At 37.8% G+C, this 21,708-nt stretch overlaps 2 protein-coding genes across 10 annotated transcripts in view; one reads left to right on the top strand and one right to left on the bottom strand.

Moving 5' to 3' along the window:
• The window catches only part of LRP11 (LDL receptor related protein 11), a 43,385-nt gene extending 39,400 nt beyond the window's left edge, over window positions 1-3,985 (top strand). For all 4 annotated transcript variants that reach the window (XM_042848241.2, XM_042848240.2, XM_024112635.3 and 1 more), the window contains 2 exons: window positions 1,197-1,295; window positions 2,281-3,985. In XM_042848241.2, coding sequence (XP_042704175.2) covers window positions 1,197-1,295; window positions 2,281-2,435 — 254 coding nt within the window. In that variant the 3' untranslated portion in view covers window positions 2,436-3,985. The remainder of the gene's footprint in view (window positions 1-1,196; window positions 1,296-2,280) is intronic.
• A 3,293-nt stretch (window positions 3,986-7,278) lies between these two features.
• The window catches only part of PCMT1 (protein-L-isoaspartate (D-aspartate) O-methyltransferase), a 59,946-nt gene continuing 45,516 nt past the window's right edge, over window positions 7,279-21,708 (bottom strand). For 2 of the 6 annotated variants that reach the window (XM_005280449.5, XM_065590342.1), the window contains 4 exons: window positions 21,564-21,684; window positions 17,789-17,874; window positions 15,313-15,535; window positions 7,279-9,643 (listed from right to left, as the gene is read on the bottom strand). In XM_005280449.5, coding sequence (XP_005280506.2) covers window positions 15,356-15,535; window positions 17,789-17,874; window positions 21,564-21,684 — 387 coding nt within the window. In that variant the 3' untranslated portion in view covers window positions 7,279-9,643; window positions 15,313-15,355. The remainder of the gene's footprint in view (window positions 9,644-15,312; window positions 15,536-17,788; window positions 17,875-21,563; window positions 21,685-21,708) is intronic. The other 4 variants (XM_005280448.4, XM_065590341.1, XR_010600119.1 and 1 more) reach the window with 3 other exon arrangements.

Here is a 21,708-nt window from a genome sequence, read left to right as displayed (position 1 = left end):
CTTTTGTCCATACACATTCAGCCATGTTTGCTAGATGAACCTCTATAAGCTGTTGGCGCTAAAACTTGCATTGTCTTGGCGTGATAGAAATTTGAAAATATTCATCCTTTAGATCGAAAGTGAGGCTGTTGATGGATCTAGGCTACATCTACACTATGGAGTCTATATCAGCCTAGCTATGGCAACATAGCCCTCTAGTGTAGATACAGCCCACACTAGTGGAAGTTTTTCTGCTGCTGTAGGAACACTATCTCCCCAAATGACATTCTCTATGCCAACTGAAGCACTTTTCTGTTGACATAGTTGCATCTACGCGGGGGTTTTGTCGGCATAGCTTGTGGTTTTTTCACACCTCTGACTGACATAACTATGCCAGTATAAGTTGTAAGTGTAGACCAAACTGCAGCCTGTCACTTTCATTAAGTCATCCTGCTACTGCATCACAGATTACATAAAATTGCAAAGCCGTGAGAGGAGACTATGGGCTGAATTCTGTAGAACCTGTGCAAGCAAATCTGCTATTAGGAATAGGCCACCCACCTCCTCAACTTTAACAGTTCCTTAACAGCAATAAAACATGTGCTTTCTTTTCCCTTTACAGTCTAGAAAGAACACAGTTTTATAGCAGCTCTTCTACATTAAGTTGAAGAGCCCAAATCAACACATCCACCCTCCTTAGAATACCTTTCCCACATATTTATAACCTCCTGAAAGTATTTAGATATAGTACTAGAAGATTTGGATGTTGGAGACGGAGATGGGTCAGAGTTAAGGGTGTTTGTGGGACCTAACTGAATTTCCTGACTTACAAAACATGATTTTTTTCAAAACTTTAACCAGAATTAGAAATGTCCTGGTTTTCAAGTATTTATAGCTCTCTTCTGTGGTGTTTTAACTGATATTTGGTTAATCCCTAACCATGTCTTAGTGAATTTTTTTGTTTGGAATTTATAACTATCTCCTATGCATGGCTGAAGTTTGTTGTAGTTGGTGCATGATGTAGGGGGATTTTTCTTTGTAACTTAAGTTTTAAAAAAGTTATTTCAAAACATATACAGATCAGCAGCTCTTAACCTGGAGTATGGTAAATTTATCCACTTGCACCTTGAGTAGATTGTCACATGACTCAGAGACAAATCTATTTCCTCAGTCACTGAATTGTAATATTGATCTCTCTCTTGCTTGATTTTATGCAGCTAATAGTTCCTCAGGGAAAAGGACAGATAAGAACGAAAATGGCATTGTTGTGTCAAAAAGTGATCAGGCTACAGGGGGGCATCCAGTCCCAGAAACAGGTAAGACTGATATATATTTTAATCTACAGATTTTCTCTTGTTATTTCTGATCTTTAAAATCAGATCATCATCAGCTCAGCTAGTATTTTTCAGGAAGGTCTGACAGACCCAGCTAAAAATAATAAGGAAAGAAGTAATATGCTACCCTAGCAACAATACTGCTAATACATGTGATTTATACACCTCTACCCCGATATAACATGAATTCGGATATAACGCGGTAAAGCAGCGCTCCGGGGGAGTGGAGGGGGGGGCCTGCGCACTCCAGCGGATCAAAGCAAGTTCGATATAACGCAGTTTCACCTATATGGGGGGATATGATAAAGGTATATAAAATCATGAGTGATGTGGAGAAAGTGGATAAAGAAAAGTTATTTACTTATTCCCATAATACAAGAACTAGGGGTCACCAAATGAAATTAATAGGTAGCAGGTTTAAAACAAATACAAGGAAGTTGTTCTTCACGCAGCGCACAGTCAACTTGTGGAACTCCTTACCTGAGGAGGTTGTGAAGGCTAGGACTATAACAGAGTTTAAAAGAGAACTGGATAAATTCATGGTGGTTAAGTCCATTAATGGCTATTAGCCAGGATGGGTAAGGAATGGTGTCCCGAGCCTCTGTTTGACAGAGGATGGAGATGGATGGCAGGAGAGAGATCACTTGATCATTGCCTGTTAGGTCCACTCCCTCTGGGGCACCTGGCATTGGCCACTGTCGGTAGACAGGATACTGGGCTAGATGAACCTTTGGTCTGACCTGGTACAGCCGTTCTTATAACGCAGTAAGATTTTTTGGCTCCCGAGGACAGCGTTATATCGGGGTAGAGGTGTATCTCATAGTTTCTCAATGTAAGGTGCACGAGATAGTTCTGCATTACTTCAACCAGGCTGGGTCCTATTGCTTAAAAAAGGCAAGAAAACTGTAATTCTTCCCCGCCCCATTTTTGGTATGTTAAAGTGTAAACTTTCTTAACCTCTCTTTAGGTGCTGTGCTACCCCTGGCTTTAGGCTTGGCCATCACTGCTTTGCTGCTGCTTATGGTTGCCTGTCGGCTGCGTTTGGTGAGACAGAAACTTAAAAAAGCACGCCCCATTACGTCTGAGGAGTCTGACTACCTCATAAATGGGATGTATCTATAAAGATGGGATTTAGGTTGCTTGTTTTCTCCACTACGCAGTTTTCCATAAGCCTCTGCCTCCAGCAAATGACTCTCTCTTTAATAAGACTTCAAGCTTTAAAAAAAATAAATAAATAAACCTTCTAGAAATATCTCTTTAAAGTCTGCAAGGTGAGAAACATGTTTGCCCCCTTTGGTTATATAGTAGGATTTTTCTATTAATTACCAAGTCCAATTAGTAATTTGGATTAAATCCTGCTGTGGTTTAAAAAAAAAATCAATGCAGGCTATGCCTGAAAATAACCATGTTTTTATCATATGCAGAAAATGCTGCAGGTTGGAGAGGCCACCACTGGATGGCAGAATATCTTAGTCTTACACCTCATTTACTCCCATCCAGGAACACAGCTGGACATAGTTGTGTTTCATGTCTGACAGTAGCCCAGGATTAGAGTAATTGGGATACAGCAAATCAGGACAGAGATACATTGACAGAACTGTGTAGGAAAGCAGCTAGTGTCAGTCAACACCTTGCCTTGCTCCTCACTGGTGTCAGAAGAGTTGCCCTCTAAAATATAAACATTGTTGTTCAGCATGTTAATTTACCATCTGAGGAAGATTTGCGCACCTGTTAAAAATGCAGCTTATGCACTGGAAATATTTTCGTCAGAAGTTTTTGTCTTTGTTAATTAATAGCAATCTGTATCTAAGCAAAGTGCCACCTTTTGAATTGCAGTTTTGATTTTTAAAAAGTATTCCCCATTCTGCATAGCTTAAATCCCTTTACAGCTAGGACTCAAAAATGCAAACACGTAACATTCCAATGAAAAATATCAGCACATGTTTAGACCTACTCAGTGCCAACAGCACACGTGAGATCATGGGACTGTCCCCTCCCCCAAAGCTCATAGCTTGTTCACCTTTTCCATCCCTAACCCAACACACAGAATTTCTAAAGAGATACATGCAATGACTTTGGTTTGTGCTTTAGCCTGGTCATACCTTTGTTAGAGAGGACAGGATTTGTTCTATTCAGTGTTGTCGGTAATAAGTGAAGTTAGTTCCAGCCAGTCTTACACAATTAGTGCTACTGTGGCTTCTACTTCAGTGGGCTTGATACTCAGGACTAAACTTTCCATATAAATATAGATGAGACGTTCCTGCTTCTGGAGAAATTTAAGAATCTTGTCAATTGAACCCTTAGCTCCCAGCAAAGCTTTAGTGGCTATCCCAATAAAAATTTCCTAGAACTAGAGCAAGTAATTGATGTGTGAATGAATTTAAAATGTGCTAACAGTAAAATGTGTTCAATACATGTTAAATATATACTGTGCTGCTTATCCTGTTTGTCTGAACGTGCAAGGGTGTCACATCCATCAAGTGTCCCAGTAAAAAAATCAAGACAGATGAGGTATGCATCTTTTTGTATGTCGTCCTTTGTACTTCAAGGAATTAAAGTCAATTTGAATATTGCTGTGGTATACAAATCACTAATCAAAAAGCCCATGATGTTCAAGTCTTGATTACCTTTATGAAAAATAATAGCGATAATAAACCTATTTTATTCTTAAATTTTTGCATTGTATTCATTAGCAGTTAAAGTTTAAATTCTCATGTTAACATTGTCCTTACCAGACAGCTTGCATTTTCTGGAGGGAAGGAGAGATCAAACCATCATGTCAGTAGTCTATTTCCCCCTTCCTAAACAGCATTAAAAGGGCCTGAAGTCTTTATTTCCCAGAGTGGATTTCAATCAAAGCAATTTAAATAATTGATTTTAATCATATTTTGCATTTATACATATTATTTTCCTGAAGAAAGGTTGATTTTTATCAGTAAGCAAGCATTAAGCCATGTTGATTTGCAACCTAATATAGTATTTACATTAAATTTGGTGCTTCTTTTTCCTAACCAGAAGGATGCACTATATCAATACACATTTAAACAATTTTATAGCTTAATTTATTCAAATTAATTTTTACATTTGTATTATGTTGGGAAAGGGTGAATCATGCATTCCTTATTTACTAGATTGATTTTTTTTATGTGTGATTTGTGTCAAACTCTATTTGGATGGAACAGAGACCTTTTGAACTTTTCCAAAACACACACACACACACACACACACACACACACAGAGCATTAGCCACCACAGAACAACAAATGATTAGGGAACTCATGTGGGAGACCCAACTTCAAGTCACTACTTGGAATTAGGCAGAGTAGAGGGCTTGAACCTGGGTCTGTTACAGCCCAGGCAAATAACTGCACCAGCAGGCTACCATCACACTCTGCTATCTTAATCTCTCCTGCTGAAGCTGTTCCACTTTATATAACTAATTAAATGGCCTATAGAAAGTCTCTTTTCCAATGACTAATTGTTGGGGCACTCATCTGAGATGTTAAAGTTCCTACTCATTAAAATATTTAATGTATACAAAGTGGAACAGCTCCAACAGTAAAGACCCCTGAATAATAATAATGCTTCCTATCTCACAGGGGTGTTGTGAAGTGCTTTGAAATTACCAATGAAAAGTATTTTATAAGAAATAGGTCATGTTATGCTTTTTTTGTAACTTAACCACAAAAGTCAATGTTTTTGTTTTGTTTTTATATATAGTTTTCTGGCAATGAGGGTGGTGTAGAGCTGGGGAGTGTGGGAGGAAAAATGCTGTGTTAACCTGCATGTCAAGGTCACATGGTGCTTTGGATGGGTCCCTCTTGGGTTGGATATTTTTCAGATCAAAATAAATTGAAAGGAACTATAAAAGATGCATACATATCAAAAGCTAAGCAAGAGATCTTAGTACGATAACTTAGTACCTTGTCAACAAACATGTGGACAAGGGGGATCCAGTGGACATAGTGTACTTAGATTTCCAGAAAGCCTTTGACAAGGTCCCTCACCAAGGCTCTTACGTAAATTAAGTTGTCATTGAATAAGAGGGACGATCCTTTCATGGATTGAGAACAGGTTAGAAGACAGGGAATAAATGGTAAATTTTCAGAATGGAGAGGGGTAACTAGTGGTGTTCCCCAAGGGTCAGTCCTAGGACCAATCCTATTCAACTTATTCAAAAATGATCTGGAGAAAGGGGTAAATAGTGAAGTGGCAAAGTTTGCAGATGATATTAAACTGCTCAAGATAGTTAGGACCAAAGCAGATTGTGAAGAACTTCAAAAAGATCTCACAAAACTAAGTGATTGGGCAACAAAATGCAAATGAAATTTAATGTGGATAAATGTAAAGTAATGCACAGTGGAAAAAAATAACCCCCCATCATATTGTATGTATGGTTGGGCTAATTTAGCTACAACTAATCAGGAAAAAGATCTTGGAGTCGTCGTGGATAGTTCTCTGAAGACGTCCACGCAGTGTGCAGCAGCAGTCAAAAAAGGAAACAGGATGTTAGGAATCAATCAAAAAGGGACAGAGAATAAGTCTGAGAATATTTTATTGCCTTTATATAAATCGGTGGTACTCCCACTTCTTGAATACTGCATACAGATGTGGTCTCATCTCAAAAAAGATATACAGGCGTTAGAAAAAGTTCAGAAAAGGGCAACTAAAATGATTAGGGGTTTGGAACGGGTCCCATACAGCTTGGAAAAGAGGAGACTAAGGGAGGATTATGATAGAGATATATAAAATCATGAGTGGTGTGGAGAAAGTGAATAAGGAAAAGTTATTTACTTGGTCCCATAAAAACTATGGGCCACCAAATGAAATTAATGGGCAGCAGGTTTAAAACAAATAGAAGGAAGTTCTTCTTCACACAGAGCTCAGTCAACCTGTGGAACTCCTTGCCTGAAGCGGTTGTGAAAGCTAGGACTATAACAGGGTTTAAAAGAGAACTAGATAAATTCATGGAGGTTAAGTCCATTAATGGCTATTAGCCAGGATGGGTAAGGAATGGTGTCCTAGCCTCTGTTTGTCAGAGGGTGGAGATAGATGGCAGGAAAGAGATCACTTGATCATTACCTGTTAGGTTCACTTCATCCGGGGCACCTGGCATTGGCCACTGTCGGTAGACAGGATACTGGGCTGTATGGACCGTTGGTCTGACCCAGTATGGCCATTCTTATGTCCTTTCTCTCACCCCAGGCTCCACCACTTCAGAGTTTGTTTCTCTCACTCCATCATGTCTGAATTAAGTTGGGACTGTTACCTTTATTTGTTCTATAAAGCTCACACTTTTCAACACTAAGAAACAATATGGAAGACCATCCTAGAACACACTAATGTATAAAAGGGAGCCAAAATATCCTTGCAACCACAGATCCAAACAGTGTTTTAAGAAGTGCACATCCCATTTCTTAAATTACTCTCTACTACCTATGGTGTAAGCAACAGAGGTCTTGAGCATGCCAGCAAGTACAATCAGAGTATTTCAGTTGAGAAATGATGGTAGGTACTCTATTTTAATGCCAAGTTTTTTTCTCCTCTTGGCAGCAATGCTATTGCTCAGTTTTTTCCTGTTTAATCTTCAAGATAACTCTCCTAATGGCACTGATGTTCAACTGAATCCCACAACAAAATTGGACCCAGTCTACAACCCTAATTCTGAACTGATTGACGTGTGAATCACAATCAACATCAATCAGTACAAGGAATTAACACAATATAAAGCTGATGTGAAATCATGATCAGGCTTAATCTCTCAAGTATCTGGGTACAACCAAATCAGGTCAGTAATTAAGTGAAGCCAAAAGCAAATTCACACATTTCTGGTCATGTCCTAAATGAAGACCTATATAATATCTACGTGGCCTTTATATTTCTTTGTGGACACAAGAGTGATCAGAATGTGACAGTGAGACTTGATGCAAAACTCTTTGAAGAGAAAATAAAAAAAACACTCATATGGGTTCCTCTCACTTTTAATTTTATTTGGCAAAGTAGCAATTCAGATACCGCATTTATTCAAGCTCTTCAAATCCTCGGCATTTCAACTTCTCTTCTCCAAGAAGCCTTAAGACCAAAACCATTGCTTCATTCACCATGGAGGAATCTCAACTTTCAGACTCTCTCATTGCTACCCCTAGATTCAGATGACAGTAATGTGGCAAGCATCACCCCTTCCTATGGAACAGGCATATTAACCCCCAACAGCCTTAGTCTCAGAAGTCTTCTAGCTCCTGCAATGTGGGTCTTTTACACAGAAAATTTTGGATCATGTCTACCACCTCATCCAACATAGGTAGCTTGTTACACTTTGTCTAGAGAGAAGAATTTGGATACATTTGCGTTCTTATTCTTAATTTAGCTGATTAAATTAGTGAGAAGAGACAAAGTTAAGAACTCAGTAAATTAGAATGACAGTGACCAAAAGGCTAAAAATTAGGATTAAGATGGTGTTATCTGCTGAGATATTTTATCCTGCTGCATGCATCATTTCAGATATTTCACTTCAATACTAAGAATATATTCACAGTTGATTGTCGATTAGCACAAATTTGACATCAGATGCAAACCCATTTTTCTTCATTGTATTTTCTAGAACAAGCACTAAGTAATCAAGTGACTTTCTTAATTTGAAATTAGTCTCCTTTACAGGATTAATATTGTGTATGTGCTCCCAAGCTTCAATTGAAAGATGGGGGGGGGGGGGTATATTAGCCTCCTAAATGTCTAAATTAATGATATGACATATTTTACACAGGAACAGGAGAGACTGACCTTCACATGAAGGTAATTTACTTGTTCTTTCACATTTCAGAGGCCTTTCAATAATACCCTTCATACTTTCAATGATTAAGTCTATCTCAGAAAATATGTCTTTTCTAACAAAAGCAGGCTGAATATTTTTCAAAATGAAACAGTGGCCTCTTTGAACCAAATCATGCAGGTTCTTATTCATCTAGCTCTGCTTCTTTGTAGTAAAAAAGGCAAAGAGCTTAACATGTATTTTACCACTCAAATGCTAGGAAGAATACATACACCCCCCTAAAGCAATCCAAGAGCTATACAGTTTTTAAAGTGCTTTGGGTTTTCCTGATGTCATTAACTGCAGCAAACACAGAACATAAAACCTGGGTCTTGAGAATGTTAAAAAAAAAAAGCCTTTAAATTACTCTTTTAAATGGATATTTGTAGTGTTTATACACACACTTAGCCCCCCCTCCCCTCCCCCAATATATTTATTTGGTCAGGGTTTTGGGATCCATCAGTTCTTCAGTATTTATCAGCTTTTTTTCCCTCTTCTATAAAAATTGAAGTTCCCCTAAAACATTAATCCAAATTTTTTCCCATCACTACCTGTAGGTGGAAGAAAAAAGTAGATAATACTGCAGAGATTTTATGTCAAAAGCAGCTAATTTTTAAACAATATGGATATTAATTTTATTGGAGTACAGTATTCTGCATTTCAAGCAGTTATATTTAACATACTGATCCTGATCTCCCATACAAGAAGCACACAAAACCCTTTTTGCTTTTAACTTTATTTGGCAAAGCAGCACTGCATAAACTGTTCAGTGATTAGGACATAGCTTACACAGCATTTGTTATGTTAAATTCATATATATATCAGCAGTGAGCTACAAAACAATACTGAGCTACAAGTTTCCTCTAATTTTTTGACAAGGAAGGAAAAAACTATGTCAGTTATGTCCAACCTGAACCATAGAGTTTATAACAAGAGCTGTCACCTCTGATGTCCTGAAGTTTAATATATATACAAATGCCCACTTTTAAGGTAATAACGCAGCTGATTGCATCTATTACATGCTAGTCTATGACACCGTGTCACAAGCTTTTAAAAGGAAGTTCATCTCATTTTCTTAGTAACATTTAGCAGACATCTGAACATAGAGAACCTGCCATTGTGTATGTAGTGTTATAAGGTGCACAGAAGCAATTTTACCAGGGAACAATGGAGCTGAAATAAAATGTTCAAAAAGGATCAGCCATCAAAATTAAAGAGTTCACAAACTGTAGGTCTGCATTTTTGCAGAAATTCATTTCTTTAACCAGGTGAAAGTAAAAAAGGCATGTTAAAAAGAAACAGCCCAAATTTAAACTTTCCATCAACTCTTTGCTAGATTTGCCTTAAGCCTCTAAAAAAAATGAAATAAAAACACCACGCTTTTCCATGCTGATAACAGTATAACAAAATCCAAAACAAGCTGCAATGCTGTTGGTTTTCAAAAAGCTTTTAGAACTGGAGATGGGCAGTCCACTGTAACACTATGTTTGGGTCAAGATGATGTAGCTTTTACAATTCATCCCTGCAGAAAGAAAATAAATGCAGTTATATTCTTCTCCCCAAGGAGTTCAGTGTTGCAATTTTGATATTTAATCAATGAATATGCCACAGTGCTCAAATACAGCAGCAAAACTTCAGAAAACTCTTCAAGCATTTAAGCCACAAGGAAAATCAACAGCAATCCAATAGCACCTCATACTACTAAGTGAAATATGGATCTACTGTGCAATATGGGTCCCTGTTCCTTCTCTTTAAAGTATATCATTTGCTTCCACGAACAAGTCAATTAAAATATCAACAGCTTAAAAAAAAAACATGACTACCTGTTGTCTGAAGAAGTGACTCTCTTACACATTGGGCAATTTACTGGAGAGAGACTTGTTTGAAATTATGGTCCAATTATTCTCATTACCTGCACAAAAGGCTGCAAAATGTGAAACCTGAGTTCAAAGTTAAACTTTAGTTGCAGTGTCTGGTCAGTGATGAAGAAGTGGAGAGAATCTGGCACTATCTATATGTTATGCCTGTTTATGTCACAGAGCAACTTTATCAGCTCCTGAAGAAACTACTCAGGCCAGGGCTACATGCATGCCTTCAGCTACTGAGCGTGCGATTAAAACCAGGGAGGAATAAAGACTCAGACTAAAGTAATAGACCAACACCTGTCAGGAATGGTGTAGATAATACTTAGTCCTGCCCTGAGTGCAGGGGACTGAACTAGATGACCTCTCGAGGTCCCTTTCAGTACTATGATTCTATGAAAAGGAAGTAACAAAATAGTTTCTCTAATCATGTTTTGATGACTAGGATGACCCCAGAACATCAAAACAGTGAAATACAGAACCCATATTCCAACTGTGAAACTAGAATACATTAGTGACTGAATTCTATACCCCAAAACCTCTTTTTTTTTTAAAGCATTAGTTTTAAATCCAGTATTTTCCTACTAGTCAAAGTTGATAGTTATGAACAATTCCATCATCATGAGGAAGCTCAATTACTGTAACAGAGAAGGAAGTTTGCCTTTACCTTCAGAGAATAAATGCTCCATATAATGATAAAACATTTGCCCCAGTTATGAGTAGTCTACCTCATTAATATTAGAAAAGGCACAAGTAGTTTTTATTAAGAGCAACTTCACTAATGTGATTCTTGGAAGAATACAATAGTATTTCAATCAATCTACTAATGCAAGCCAGCCCACAAAATATATGGCTACATGCATACAAGCAAAAGAGTGTTCAAATCCCAAAGAGGATGCATTTGGAGTCATAGCATACACAACTTCTTAAAGTCAACTGAAAGGCTTTTACCTAGCAAGACCAGAATTTAAAGTTTGCGTTTTCTCCTGAAGTTATTAATTCCTAAAGCAGTCAGGCAGCTTCAATCCTTAAGGTAATTGGCTGCTTAGTTTTGGGTCTCAGAGGAACATTTTAAGTGCAATGCAGATGGATTTAGTGGTGCAATTATAGATAATGTTGATCATCTGGCTAAATTCTGCTATTTCGTTTAATATTTACAACAGAAAAAAAGTAAAGAATTCTAGCATTCTGGCAAAGCTTCCTGTGCCTAGTTGTTGATGGGATTTCAACACTGAAAGATCTGCAATATCAAGGCACAAAGGCAGTATTACAACATATTAAGCCTGACATTAACTGTGGCAAGAATATTTTTTTTTTTGAATTAAAAAAAAGAAAAGAAAAAATGTTCTGTCTTCAAACACTGACAGTGGCAGACAATTTCCCACCCCCACCAATGTAATTTGGCATGATTTTGTCTACTATTAATGTATTGAGCATATTTAATTTGATGTTATTTTGCTTAGCAATACTAATGTGTTCTTAGTACTCAAATTCATGGCAAATGGAATACTGCGGTATAAGTAATTTGCCATTTTATTTTAGTTTTGTGCTATGTTAAGCACATCCTGAAAAAAGGTTAATGTAACTTCCTGTAAATACAAGTACATTTTAGCATGAAAATACCCTTTAAAATTAGTACTATTATTCATATATCTGCATATTAAAATCTATATTAATTGAATAAAGTGAAGCAGCTGGTCTCTACAGAGTTTTTCTTGATCTTCAGTGTCCAAATCAAAGAATGTTCATACCAGTTCATAGTAAGACATGATATTTTATACATTTGAATTGTGCTAGCTATTTTCCAATATTACAAGAAGTTGATGAGTAGGCTATATAATGTCCTGTTGAATTAAGTATTTCAAAAATTATAAAACTAAGGCCTGTTTAATCAGGTAACAATTCACTAGTTCTTAACTTTCCATTTAAAGCAAACTTAAACCTGTGGACTTATCTGCACATAATCAAAACAGCATTAGTTGGTCTAAACTTCAAGTGTAAAAGGACTTTGTAGAGTATCAGGTTTCAACTGAAGTTCTGAAACTGCAGAACTAATTCTTTAGTATACCCCCTGAACAGTACCAGATTGGTCCTGCGAGAGAGAGAGAGAGAGAGAGAGAGAGAGAGAGAGAGTCTTTTTATGTCTAGTTTTTATCCCTGCAAGGAAGGAGACTTTTCCCAACTTTCCTTGATAAACTATTCTATAGTCTTCTAGATCTGTTAGAAATGGAAATTTAAGTGAATCAGAGAGACCTTTCTCTTCCCTACACATTACTGCGGACTATGAAACCCTTGTACAGTGCTGATAAATCCTCTTCATCTTTGGCATTTACACATCTCCCAATCTCCCCCACTAGTTACTGCTTAGCCAAGCTATACATATTTAGTTTTTGTCTTTAAAACAGTCTCCTCCTTCAGCCCCTGGGTATTGGCAGTGTTGGCCTAAGTGCTGGAATTTTTGAGGAGACTGGAAAATGAGTACATACTGAAACCAGTTCTGCCAATCCCCAAGCATTCCAAAGTCCTGAGCAGGACCTCAAAAAGTAGTAAATGATATTGGCTAAAAATCCGGAGATTTTAAAATAAGTTTTGGTTTCTTCTGGCTTGCCTTTTTAGTGTTGGCGTATTTATGGTTCATGTTTTCAAGTTTTTGTCTGCATCCGTAAGGGCCAAAAACTTTTTTTTAAAATGAAAACAGAGATTATCAGGAAATAACCTGATTCTCCCACCTGGGGATTTAAGGAAAGCACAAACTATCATAACAGTTGGAAACAATGACCTGAAACAACTGAAATCTGAGATGCAGCTAGCCTTGATGTGTAAGGGAAGAGAAATCAGAGGATTTAATGATCTGTCTTCATGTGCTGGGAGGAATTTTAACTAAATTAAGCTTCACAGGTATACATTTGCTCTTTCAAATCTGCAGTTCAGATCTTTTGATAATTCGGTACTAGTGCTTTCCTATTCTTCCTACCACAGAATGTTTGACTATTTTTCCCTAGATATCTTGCATTTTTCTTAGTTGAATATTACTCTTTTCTGCTCTATTTCTAACCTTTCTAGACCCCTTTGCATTTGTGTCCTAACTGATGTTTACACCACCTTCTAATTTAATATCTTCAGCAAGTTTCATTAAGTTGTCATTACTTCCCCCTTCTTGATTATTCATGATAAATAATACTAGACCCAACACATATACTTGCAGCATCCTAGAAGCATCTCAACCTGAAACATTGCCTTTTGTCACTGCCCTTTGTTTGTAGCTCTTCAACCAATGTTCAATCCATGTGACAGTACTCATATCCAAGCTAATTTGAATTGGCCCCAAAATGCAGTATTTTATAAAGTCAGTTTTCATCTACTAGATCAGTCAAGATACAGATACAGTACATGTATGCTTGCTTAAGCCACTGATTTTTTTATTAAACTGAAAAAAAATCTATATTTTGTCTGTGGAAATTCCCTTTCCTCTTGATTGAAAATCCTAATCTCACTCACTAGTGTAAAGAGCCTAAGGGAATCAAACACACACATCTCACTGAATTTCCATAGAACCTGGGCACCCAATTCCCTTAGGCTCATTGAGGCATTTACAATCATCAACTTCTTTCTCTAACCAGAGACAAATGTAAAATTATTAACCTTTTCAGAAAAGGTAATTAAACATGTTGCACAATTGGGGTGAAATCCTGACTCCACTGAAGTCACTTTTGCGGTCACTCAGTTAGCAGGAAATTAAACTGTCTCATCGTCTTATTTCTCATTTATGAGTTACTCAGTTTTGAATGTGAATTCTTTAAAAGTCTAGAATGCTTATTTCCATCAAAATACATTAACTAAAAACCAAAGCCAAGCCTGCTATACAGACCCAAACCATTTAGTACTTAAGGCTTTATTATCCCCTAAATCCTTTTAAATTATCTCTTCATGTGAACATATTACTAGTAACTAAAGTCCTCAGAAGATAAAACAAAAGAGATCCTAATTTAAGTAGGTGCTACTTTAAAAATCACAGCCAGCCAAATTTTACATTCCAACAGCGGGAGCTGGCAAAAAAGGAAACTTCCAAAGCATGGGACAAAAGCAGAAAACCCATCAGTACAGTGCTATCAGAGCACTGGGTACCTGCTGGGACAAGGAATTAGTGTTAAATTAGCTTTACAAGCTATTAGCTAGACACTAACTCATTAAACTCACTCTACAGTGCTTTACTATAAGTGTCAACTATGGAGTAATGAGTCAAAAATTAAAGTCAGGCTTCAATAAGCTGCAGTCAAATGAAACTAATTGCTTTATTTATTTGTATAGATATTTCTATAACTTAAATGCTAGATGTCAAAACACTTACAATACATGCTATAGATAATTGAGAGTAACTAGAAAAAATTATTTATCGAACAATTAAAAAGTCAAACAGCTTGAAAGTTATTTGCAGAGCTCAGTGTGCATGTGGGCACTTCAGTTAATGAAGCTAACACATTCATAAGCGTTTCTACTCAGGAGGCAAAGGGGGACTGCTGGTTTATTCATTTGCATACTAATGCCTGGTATGTTTTTCAAGATGACAGCTGTGTTGTGTCTTTGCTGGATTAGGGAGCCAATAACAAACATTCATTTGTCTACTCCTAAAAAAGACTTATTTAGAAGTGATGAACATTGGCAGCTTGCTGTATTAGAGAATACTGTTAAAACAACCATTTGGCTTTTGTTTGTTTGAGAAAGAAGGGAGTTATAGTCTCTTCACTCTCTATTATTTTTAGGCCCAGGAAATTAAGTATTCGTTTAGAAGATTAGCTATACTGCTTCCTAATAAGGATCCTGAAGGACTTTCCTTACTTATGGAGTCTTGAAAAAATTTGCAGTAAAAGTGTAAGTTTCTCAATTATTTCCTGACCTATTACAGGTAGATCTACTTGATAAAAACATAGCAGCTCAATGAAGCATAGTGCAAACTCACATTTCATCTAAAGTATCCTTTTATATTTTATCTTAGCTACCTGTGTAAATCTACCCCTCTCCCCCCCCCCAAAAAAAAGTTACAGTTGATGAGATATTTAAATTTAGAAAGTATTGTGTTCAAGACAATGGAGAAAACACTCTTCAGCACCAACACAAAACCTCAAGAAGCCATGAGTTCAAATGAAACAAAGCACAACCCATGCAACATTTTTTTCTGCTTTTAACTTTACTCAAAAATTTAGCAGAACCTCCTCATAGTGATGTAACAATACAGAGAAGGTCACTTTCCATGGTATGGAAGAGCAGAAAGCAGTGACACCAGCAAAGGCAGCCCTTGCAGTCTATCTGCTTAAAATCCACACCCTTTCACCTTGTATGCGTGTATCTGTGGAAGAAGAAAGTGGAACAGAAAATCACTTCCACCTGGACCATTGCTTCTCTTTATCTGTTAAAGGCACGTATATCACTCCCATCAGAGGCTTCATTTTGACACTGCCATCTTCTAGTTTATCATATTGTTCCAGCATCTGGTTTCCACCTGCAGGGCCGACCGGTAATATCAATCTTCCACCAGGTTTTAATTGGTCTATGAGCTAGAACATAACATACAAAGATAATTAGAGTATATATTTCAGAGTGGTAGCCGTGTTAGTCTGTATCAGCAAAAACAACGAGGAGTCCTTGTGGCACCTTAGAGACTAATACATTTGTTGTTGTTTTTAGAGTATATATGTATAGCAATCCATCTTAGAGAATCCAGACTTTATTCACTGCACAAAGTAAACAGTTCTACATTATTTTATCCTGGTTAATCAAACTGCATAGATTGAAAAAGTTTTTTACGAATGCGCAATTTCAACTGTTATGCAATACATAATGGCCTGAGTTACAAAGCCAAAATCTATTTTTTAATCCAACTGTATTTGAACAGGATGATACAGCTATTGATATTTTAGACCATTTATAATAATTGCCTGAAATGTAATTAACTGATTATCAGTTATCCCAGCTGCAAATAAAATAGTCACTTGTAGTTAGTTGTGTTTTTGTCATTCTGGTTTCTTCATAAGAGCAGAAAATTTACCTGAAGATGGTTACAACTCAGTTTAATGGTAATCTGTAGCAGACTCGTTACTAAGGCCATGTCTACACTAGAGAGCTTACACCAGCACAGTTGTACCAATGCAGTTGCGCCTGTGTAAGCCCTCCCATGTAGACACTCTACGCCAACAGGACAGAGCTTTCCCATCAACATAATTAAACCACCCCCAATGAGCAGCAATAGCTATGTCAGCGGGACCGTGTCTCCTATCGACATAGCACTGGTCCACACTGGTGCTTCTGTCAGTGTAATTTATGTCACTCAGGGGTGTGTTTTTTTCACATCCTTGAGCGACATAAGTTATACCAACAAAAGTGCTAGTGTAGACATAGCCTAACTTGCTGAACTTAACAGCACATTATTTGCTGTTGAATCAGAACAGGGTACAGTCTAAGACTATGTACATACTACAGTGTAAGTCGGTATAAGTTATGTCACTCAGGGGTCTGACTAAGCCTCCCCCTTGAGATACATAACTTACACTGACCTAATCGCCAGTGTGGACAGCACTATGTCGGCAGGAGAGATTCTCCCGCCAACATAGTCGCCGCCGCTCGCAGGGGCTGCATTGATGTAGCTGCACCGTTGTAAGCTCTGTAATGTAGCAATAGCCTAACATTGTAGGGCTGCTGACGTTCTTGAGCCATCATGACCATTTGATCTTAACTTACAAAGTTATCCCAGAGAGCAAAATATTTAAATAAAATGGTAAGTTACAGAATGATAGTCTCACTATTTAACTACTTGGCAATTCTTGCTTAACAGCCTTTCTTCCCTAAAATACCACCTCTTTCAATGTTGAGGGAATGTGCTATTTTTATGAGCACAACAGGTTTCTAGCAGAAACAGCAATAGGGATGAAGTGTCTAATTTTCACTGACACATTATGGAACGAAGAAGTTTCTTACAAAGTTGAATGGAATCATTTTACTAAAATATTAAACTATGCATTTTTGCACAATTTCATTGTTCCATAAGGTTAAAAATGTAAGATTTCCATCTGCCAATACCTATAGCATTCCATTGCAAAAGTATCAATGACTATCTCGTGATAGCTAACCTCCCAACACCACCCTAAAAAACTCATTTACTGCAGTTTACAGAGGTTTTCAATAATAATTTAAAATTGAAAGTCTTAACTAGCACTTACCATACCACTACCTTTCCGAAGCTCACATTAGATCAGTGTTTAACTCTGCCACTTCTCACCACTCTCTGAGAGAAAAGTTTCCCTTTCAGAACCCTAATTCCCACCATTTATACTCACTTAAGTCTGTGTATTGTCCACCATCATTTCTGGCAAGAACTGAATGAGACTTCTTTTTAATAGCATAAACTTCACTCCTTAGTCACTCCCCTTTCCCAACAAGGGCAGAGCACGTTACCCTCCAAAACCTCTCAATCCTTTCCAACCCAGGAAGCAAGGAACCAGACAAGTATTTAAACTTTACACTCTAATAGTTGATAAAAACCAAGGGGCTCTATTAGATTATTGAGCCAAAGAGTTTCAAAACAAAAATAACAAAAGTCCAATATGTGAAAAACCCATTTAAAATATTCTTATTTAGGGAAAAAGTATTACAACATGCAACATTTTCATACTGATTGGAAGTTTAATGAAAGGGATTTTTTTTTAAGAGACATTATGCCTGTGGATATCTCAACTATATAAACCTGCCAGCATTTTAATTAAGAAGCTAACACAGAGAGATTAATGAATCACACACAAACATAAAAGGCTTACTGCTTGGGGCACAACCGGGGCTGCAGCTCCTACATGAATAGCATCATAGGGAGCTTCTTCTGGATATCCCATTCTTCCATCCCCCACTGCAAGAAAGCAAAACCTTTTAACCCTTTCATAGGGATGCGCAACAGCTGAGCTGAACATTTTCAAGTTATATTCAGCTGCAAAAAAGGGGCTAACTTCCATTTTAAACTGAAGTTCTGGACAAAACTGAGTTGTCATAAGAATGTGTGATAAGTCACTTTTTAATGTCGTATTAACTGCATTATGTATGTAGAATACATTATGTATGAAGAATACATACACACACAGTATCTGAAGAACTATTGGAGCACTAGAAACCACAGGATGTTCAATATAAATTAAGAAAGTAATCCATTTGCTAAAGGAAGTTAACTGATTGTGATACAATACAAAAATAGAAATAAGGAGCATCCAGACTACAGAGAATATGGATGCCACCACATCAGATACAGGCTTTATATTTTCTACAATTTAAGAGTGGAGTACCATAATTTTATGAATCATTTTTGCACCTTCTAATCAAAGGTTATAACATTATCCTAAAGAATAACTATTATTTCAAATATTGGTATTTGGATTTGCAACTGATATTTTTAATAGAGGTTTTTGTTTTGTTTTTTAATTTAAGCAACACAATAGAGCATCTGTAAATTTTACTGCCAAAGAAATTTAGAAACATTTGGATTTCTGCAGTCAGCATCTCTCTGTGTATTTAAGTACAGAAGTTAACCGGGGCTGGCCTGACTCCCTAATTCAATGCCCAGTGGGAAACAAGAGTTCACATTTGAGTTTGGGCTCAGTCTCTGGGCTGGAGCACCTGAAAGCTCTTCAGAAGAGCATGCTCAGTTTGTTTGTGGGGGAAGAATGTGACCCTCATGTCGCTTCAATAGCCACTTCTATCAGCCAATATGGAGCTCTGGCTACGTGAAACCTACTAAAGGGAGAATATTAAAAGTTACTGAGAGATGAAACATGCTTTTCACCACATACATTTTACAAAAAAAAAAAAAGGTTAACTCACACCAATCTCTACACCAGGGTCGGCAACCTCTGGCACGCAGCTCGCCAGGGTAAGCACCCTGGCAGGCCGGGCCAGTTTGTTTACCTGCCGTGTCGGCAGGTTCAGCCAATCCCAGGCCAATGGGGGCTGTAGGAAGCAGTGTGGGCCGACGGATGTGCTGGCCGCAGCTTCCCGCTGCCCCCATTGGCCTGGGACAGCAAACCACGGCCAGTGGGAGCCGCGATCGGCTGAACCTGCCGACGCAGCAGGTAAACAAACTGGCCTGGCCCACCAGGGTGCTTACCCTGGCGAGCCGCGTAACAGAGGTTGCCGACCCCTGCTCTACACCTTTCCCAGGCTCCTACTTGAATATCCAATTTAGGTTAACTATTTGGGGCCTTGTCTACATTAGAGACTTGAACTGTTACAAATAACTACATGTTTTGGGTACTTAAAAGTAGTAATTCTGCCCTGTTTCCACACTAAAACTATATTCTTGTTGCACTGTAGTTGCAATGCCCTCTGGGTACCTATCCCATAATTCTCAGCATAGACCTTGAATCAATGACCTTTGAGATTTCAAAAAGGCCTTCTGGAAGCCCTGTGGAAATTGTGATGGCTCAAGGTCAAATTCAAATAATGTGAGACAATCCTATAAGTCCACTGGCAATGCTGGCACCATTTATAAGTTGTTCTGAGGCCAAGTTAAACACTTTACTCTTGTTCCTTGCTCGGCAAGAAACATTTCTTTTGGCACTTTTGATAAGCAGTCATGAAGTAACTAAGGCAGCTATGATGAAGCAGTGGAGGATATTCCAGAAGACTGACTCTCCACAAGCACTAACTATCCAGTTTTCTGAATTTATTACAATGCAACCACCAACAACCACCATCTTTTCTACTGTATCTATGGCCTTCTCAGAGTCCTGGGTCTCTCCCAAAGTGATCCCAAAATCCCAGCATTGTATCAAACAACTCCTGACTTGGTTCTGTTTTTTAAGTCCACCCATTTCATAGAGTCACTGTTTCCCCATGTCCTACATGTCCCTCATAATTTGAATGCCAAGACTTGTTGTACTATCTATAATAACAAAATGGACTAGGTAGTTGGTAAAAGCCAAAATAGTGGGTCCAGATTATCATACAATGGGCACATTTTCTACCCTGAGTGATTGATTGTTGTCCTCGGGCTCATTATAAGCCATCAGTCCTATTATCATCTCACGGCACCATCCATCATTGCCAATCATTTGACTACTAGTCATGCACTTACATATGACAGTTGGATGGCCTTAGATGTCCAGTGATGGACCCCAGAGCCTGCAATCTGGCTTTGACATAGCTAGCAGCACATTAGTAGGATAGTCTTCTTAAGAGATATTTTGGGGACAGAACCAGTGAGGTGCAGAAACAAAAGATGTTGGATGCCGTGAAAACATATAGCTGAGCTGCATCGGGTGGTACATCACTATATTCATATAGTGAAGTGAATTCCAAGGAGCTTGACACCTGTGCAGTGGAGTGCAGAAAATAGACCAGGTAGGCCACCCAAGCAGCAACTGATGCACTGTATGACAGTAATGGGAAAACTATTTGCACTCTTAAGGCTATTACAAAAGTGATATCTATGCACTCTGGCACTGTATCAATGGAGATTAACATGGTGAAAGTTAACACCACAACTAACCTTGGTCGAAGAACGTCTAAATAAATTGGTGATGCACCGCGGGGAGCACTTGTATATGAAGCAAGGTGTATGTATAGGCAAGCTGTCATAGGGCAACCACATGGTGGTTAGCCCATAATTTCTCTAGTTCGGAAAAGATCTGGAATGTCCCCACATTTTGGAGAAGAGAAACAAGTCAGAATTTTTAGAAAGGACTTCAGCTATAGGGGCCGAGTAGAAATAGTAAGTGTAAGGTGAATAGTTTACTAGCAATTTTCTTACAGAAGCACCTAGTGACCCTGCACCAAACCATTTCACACACACACACACACACACACACACACACACACACACACACACACTGCTTTTTATAATTGAGACTGTGCTTTTTCCTGCTATATTTCCATCGCAATAGTTAAATTCAGATCTGTAGTCTAGTAAACATTATGATGGGCATCCTTCCCTCATTGACACTGATTTAATTATACTGCCTTGGTATCAATTTATATTACCAATTCCTTGAAAATACAGACACTGACAGTACATTTTAGAACTAATTGAGCTGATTAATTTAATTAGTGCACTTTACTATTCTAGTACTTTTTCACTTTTGCAACTTTTTGCCAGTAAAGTCTTAACTATTACTGCACAACCACAGAGCACCTGTACTATAATGCTCTAATTTTGTAAGCAAGTTCATGCACACATACAAGGAAGCAGTAAATACAGGCCTGGCTTTAAAAAAGTGTTACACTTAAGTGAATTCTTGTTCAGTTTGTGTTTTAGTACAGGAATATACTATTATGTCAAAAAAATGCATTCAGTGCACTGACTTTTTTCTTTTTTAAATGCTAGAAAATCAAAATCATACAAAGGGAAGGGAGAGATTTTCAAAGGCCTAAAAGGTGAGTTAGGTCTTCAAATTTTCAACTGGAGTTGGGCACCTAACGCCCTTTGTATCTTTGAAAATCTTCCTCCGAGAAATTAAACCAATCAGGTTTCCAAATTCAGGTCATTTGCAGTCAGCTTTTAGTCAGAATATTAATTTAATTAATTGGTATATCAAAGTATTTGATGCTTACCCATCAGTTTCACTCTTCCTGAAGACAGTAATGTAGGATCATCCTTTTTGACATTATTTATTGAGTCATCTACTAACTCTTTGATATGATCAATTCCTACAACTCGTCCTTGGGGACCAACCTGGAAGAAAATTATACAGTTGAA

Source organism: Chrysemys picta, chromosome 3 (assembly GCF_011386835.1).
Source record: "Chrysemys picta bellii isolate R12L10 chromosome 3, ASM1138683v2, whole genome shotgun sequence".
NCBI classification, from domain to species: domain Eukaryota; kingdom Metazoa; phylum Chordata; order Testudines; family Emydidae; genus Chrysemys; species Chrysemys picta.
The sequence above is the reverse complement of the archived record's forward strand: the minus strand, read 5'-3'. Positions and strand labels throughout refer to the sequence as shown.